The sequence below is a fragment of the Camellia sinensis genome, chromosome 15 (genome assembly GCF_055761805.1).
Source record: "Camellia sinensis isolate YWXY chromosome 15, ASM5576180v1, whole genome shotgun sequence".
In the NCBI taxonomy this organism is placed as follows: Eukaryota; Viridiplantae; Streptophyta; class Magnoliopsida; order Ericales; family Theaceae; genus Camellia; species Camellia sinensis.
This window is the reverse complement of record NC_138975.1, coordinates 105,989,789-105,995,309: the sequence shown is the minus strand read 5'-3', so window position 1 is coordinate 105,995,309 and position 5,521 is coordinate 105,989,789. Positions and strand designations below refer to the sequence as shown.

At 29.8% G+C, this 5,521-nt stretch overlaps 1 protein-coding gene across 1 annotated transcript; it reads left to right on the top strand.

Moving 5' to 3' along the window:
• The first annotated feature begins 343 nt into the window (after window positions 1–343).
• On the top strand, window positions 344–3,110 carry LOC114288981 (homeobox-leucine zipper protein HAT5). Its single transcript, XM_028232614.2, has 3 exons — window positions 344–960; window positions 1,584–1,981; window positions 2,437–3,110. The coding sequence occupies exons 1-3, from the start codon at window positions 810–812 to the stop codon at window positions 2,893–2,895; spliced, it is 1,008 nt and encodes a 335-aa protein (XP_028088415.2). The 5' UTR covers window positions 344–809; the 3' UTR covers window positions 2,896–3,110.
• Window positions 3,111–5,521: the final 2,411 nt, after the last annotated feature.

The following is a 5,521-nucleotide window of genomic DNA, read 5'->3' as shown; positions in this document are numbered from 1 at the left end:
TTCATTGAATTTTTTTAATATTTTAAATAATTTTTTTTAATTTTTTGATACACATAACATAAATATACTTAAATTTTTATCAAAAAAAATATTTAAAAAATTCAATAAATACCAAAAATACAAAAAATATTTTACTAAAATTCAGTCACTTATTAAATTTGTAAAATATTTTTTTATAAATATTTTACTTTTTAATATATCTAAGTAAAGTGTATCTTAAAAAAAATAAAAAATATATATATTTAAAATTTAAAAAATATTTACAAAAAATAAAAAATTAAATTTCTAAAAAATTAAAAATCAAACTGGGTGATTGATGATTTTGGATATGTGTGTACTGTAGACCGTGCATAAGGGCATTATAGTAATCAGAAACTGAAACTATCCAGTCACAATACCGAACAGTATCTCATCAGCTGGACTACTTATCCCAACCCTTCCATTGAAGCTCTCTTCATTTCACAACACAAAACACAACTCTCTCTCTCTCTCTCTCTCCCCTCTCTGTTCCTCCTATCTATAATCAATCAACCCCTCTCTCTCTCTCTCTCTCTCTCTCTCTTCTTGTGAGCTTGTTTTGTTGTTGGTCTGGTGAGGTGTGATGATGGATGTGAGCTGCAGCCGGTGTTCCCACACTTCCCACATCACGGAGATCATCATCACTAGCTTTTTCCGACACAAGCTATAAATACCCAAAAAAACCAAAGCAATTTAGAAAGAAATTTATCAAACAGGACTGTCTGATCTTCATAACCCATATATAATTACTATGCCAGCTTGAAAAATCCCATCTTTTCCGATTTCGAGCTATGGCCGGTCGGAGGATGCTCTACGGCGGAGCTTCTTGTGGTGGTGGTGGTGAAAGTACCAATACTGTTTTGCTTCAAAATCAAAGGGTTCCTTGTTCTTCTGAGCCTCTTGATTCTCTCTTCCTTTCTGGGTCTTCCCCTTCTTTCCTTGGTGACTCTTTCTTTCTTTCACTCACTCATTTTTTTGGTCCTGAATTGCTTGTGATTAAATTGCAGCTTTTAATATGGTTACTTGTTTATATATTATACCTATATATGTGGTTTTGATTTCTTTATATGGCACTTTTGATTGTTTGCTCTGCTTTTAGATTCATTATTTTCACCTGAATTTTCTTTGGGGGTTTTCTTAATTCATATCTAACACCTGTTTTTTATTCTTTATTTTCATAAAGAAATTATGATTTAACTGTGTGTGTGTGTGTGTGTGTGTTTTTGTGTTCTGGGAAAATTGAAGGACTGTTCCAGTCAAAGTTGACATCTAAACTCAATAAATCTTCACTGTAATCGATATCTGGTTGGTTGATCTGAGTAATTTGTGATTTTGTGATTTCTGGTTCTGTTTTTATTTATTTATTTATTTATTTTTTATTATTAGGTTCATACAAAACTCAATGTTTCAAAAGTCCTTAGATTCCATAAGCAATTCGATTTTGTGAGAATTTTATGCGATGAAGAGTTTCTCTAGCCATGTCAAAAAATGGATATTAACTTTTTAACATTTATAGTTTTGGTTGCAAAATGGTCTAAATATTGTTTTGTTTGTCTTTGTATCAGGTTCAAGGTCCGTGGTTAGCTTTGAAGATGTTAATGGGGGAAAAAGAACGAATCGACCGTTCTTCCACTTGTTTGATCAAGAAGACAATGTAGTAGATGATGAATTAGATGAATACTTTCATCAACCCGAAAAGAAGAGGCGACTCACGCCCGACCAAGTCCAATTTCTAGAGCAGAGTTTTGAGGTAGAGAACAAGCTTGAACCGGATAGAAAAATTCAGCTCGCCAAGGATCTTGGTTTGCAGCCTAGGCAGATTGCGATATGGTTTCAAAACCGCCGAGCACGGTGGAAGACAAAACAGCTAGAAAAGGATTACAAGGCACTGCAATCTAGCTACAATACTCTCAAGGCCGACTATGATGGACTAGTTAAGGAGAAGGATAAACTAAAATCCGAGGTAATGACCCTATTGAAAATTAGTGCTTTCCATTTGTGCATTGTTATAGCTCTTAAGAATGTGTAAATGTACCATTTTGATGTGGCTTGTTTGACATTCATTGTTGCTTCTTAATCGGTCTTTGTGCTTGCCTTTGGATACATCACGAGTTGTCTTGGCGGACTAGTTGAAGAATGTGTGTTTGGTTGAGGATTTGGTAAGGGATTACGAAAAGGAAAAGGAAAAGGAAAAGGAAAAAGAAAAGGGTTCGTGAAATATTAATAGAATATATTTACATTTCACTTAATTTTATATATTTTCTCTTTTTTTTTTCAAATTCCTTTCCAAATCTTCCAATCAAACAACTTAACTAGTATCACAGACTTCTGCCGTGCGACGGTTGGTTATCAAAATTTGTTGTGTGGCTTTGGAGTTTGGATATTTGTTGTATAATGGTTATAAATTTTCTCGTTCAGGTTCTTCACCTCGCAGACAAGCTGGTTCTCAAGGAGAAAGAGAAGGGAAACTCCGAATCGTCTGATACGAACCAACAATCTCAAGCACCAACGCAAAGACTGCCAATTGCTGATTCAGTTTCTGAGGGTGAGGTATCAAAGAATTCAACAGTGGCTTGTAAGCAAGAAGATCTTAGTTCAGTCAAAAGTGACGTACTGGATTCAGATAGCCCGCGATACATTGATGGGGGTCACTCCTCTCTGCTGGAGCCCGGTGATTCCTCATATGTATTCGAACCAGACCAATCAGATACATCTCAGGATGAAGAAGATAATCTGAGCAAGAACTTGTTGCCTCCTCCTCCTCCTCCGGCATACGTGTTTCCAAAGATTGAAGACGATGATTATGCAGACCCGCCTGGGAATTCTTGTTTGTTTGGATTCTCAGTTGAAGATCACGCCTTTGGGTTTTGGTCTTAATTGAATGTCAGCATATACTAGTGTTGTTTCTGTGTCTTTGTTTGCGTTTGTTGTTTTGCATCATGCCAGTCTTAGCTGTATTAGGGAATAAATCCAATCCATGGCACCCCCAATCCAGATGTGGTGGTGGGTTTTGGTAAGGGCTGTTGTTGGTGAACTTGTTTCGTTGTAAGGAAGTATTGTAAGTAAATAATTGATTAAAATCTTTGCTGAAAGCTTGTTGGCAAACATTTTTGAGATGAAATATATAAGAATCAACAGTGTGAAGGAGAAGCTAATAATGTAGACCCTGGTTAGTGAAGTTTTTTTTTTTTTAGTTAATTTTGATAATCAAAAAGTATAATTTTTAAATAATTAATTTTTTTTAGTTTATTTAAATTATTTTTATTTAATAAATTATAAGTAAAAATTATAGATTTTTAAATCAAAATAAATTATAATTATTTTTTAAAAGTTGTACCAAACAATCTCATAATCATATGAATAAATATCAAACAAGAATTTTTTTAATATTCTAAACAGTTTTGTTTAATTTTTAGATATATCTAATATAAATACATTTAAAAAATGTAATATTTATAAAAAAAAAATCTTTAGAAAATTCAATAAATATCAAAAATACAAAAAAAAAAAGAGAAGAGAATATTGTACATTTTTCGTATTTTTATATATTTATTGATTTTTTAAAATATTTTTTATAAATATTTTACTTTTTAGATATATTTAAAAAAAATTTAAAAATTACTTAAAATTTTAAAAATATTCATTAAAAATACAAAAAATACAAAATTTAATTTCTAAAAAATTAAATATAAAAAATTAAAACCAAACATACTGATATTTTTTTTAAAAAAATCAGGAGGTGGACAATGGGGGAGAATATGCTGAAAATATATTATTTTATACGTATTTGTTTGTTTTACATAAAAATATTATACTGAAAATAATGACAAAATAACAAATTCAATAAAAAAAAATCATTAAATTTATGATTTAAATATTAATGAACATAGAAATTACTATTTGTCATTAATAAATTATTACATTACAAATGTTAAACAGAGATATATTGGAGTTTTGGAGAAGTGAAAATGTTTTAGATATATGTGTTGGAGTTGTGAGACATGTATTTTTTTTGGGCTAGTTACATTTTTACTCATATAGTTTGATTTAGATTTTATTGCGATCTTTATAATTTTAATTTATACAATTTGATTCTTATACTTTAAATTTAAATTTAATTTTAATTTAGTCATTCCATTTAAATTTTTCTTAATTTTTTTTACGCTTACACCTTAATACTGTGTTTGGTTGAAGGATTTGGGGAGGGAAAGGGAAAAAGTGTGTAAAACTAGGTAAAATGTAGGTATATTTTATTCACATTTTACCAAACTTTTCCCTTTCCCTTTTTAAATCTCTCTTCAAATCCTCCAACCAAACACAGCGTAAGAGATTCATAAGTGTTTTAAAATCGTTAATTTTAGCTTTCAACCTGAATACAATGACTAAATTGAAACTAGAAGTAAAATTTATTGACTAATTTATTTAATTTGAAACAATAGGAATGAAAATGAACTTGAATCAAAGGGTAATTAATCCGTTATTTTTCTATCTTTGTATAAGCAAATTTGTGGATTGGAATTATGCTTTGTAGCATGGTGATCGAAACTCAAATAGTAAATCATTTGGGTTTTATTAAAGAAATCTCATGTTGATATTTTAATATATTGTAATGTTATAAATATTAATTAATGTATCAATTAACACATTAATTAGATATAATAAGGACTTGAGGAACCCATATATATATATATATATATATATATCATGTGTCTTAAAGTATGTTAGTTAGCCTCCGTTTGGCAAGCAAAAAGTCAGGTTTTTTTGGCTAAAATAGCCACAAAAAACAAAATAGGCTATTTTAGCCACAAAAAACAAAACATCAAATCCAACCCATAATCATTACAATCCTCTCTCACAAAAAAAACCAAAAAAGCCAAAAAGCCAAAAAGTCCTTCCCAAACCAGGCTAAAATAGCCAAAAAGCCAAAAAGCCAACCCACTTCCCAAACGGAGGCTAATTAGTATTTCTAACATTACTCTTTTATATAATTATTATATTGTTTTGTCCTATATGTGAAATTAATGAGTAAGGGCACATCTTTCAAATTTGTGATTCAACAATGATTCATCCCACTAAAAATATCACCACTAATAGCACTAATGCATTAAAAAAGTAAAAAAAAAAAAAAAAACACAACTCCAAGACCAAAACATCACATCATTAATGACGGGACCCACTGCCACCTAATTAGTGGGAGCACTAATTAGTGCTCCCAAGCATTTTTCTTTGTGATTTTGTCTAGATTCAATTCTGGATTATGTAAAAGATGGACAAATTTGGAAAGTTACAATAATAATTAAAAAGTTAAAAAATTATTCAAAAAATTAAAAAGTCAAAGAATTATAATAAAAAAAATCAAAAAAAATTCTTTACATTTTACAAGTTTTTTTTTGTAAAAACTTAAAAAATTATTTTAAACATATTAATTTTTTTAATTCATATTTTAATTAAAAAAAATTGTCCACCCTTATATGTAAGAGCCCAAGTTATAATTGTTTGAAAT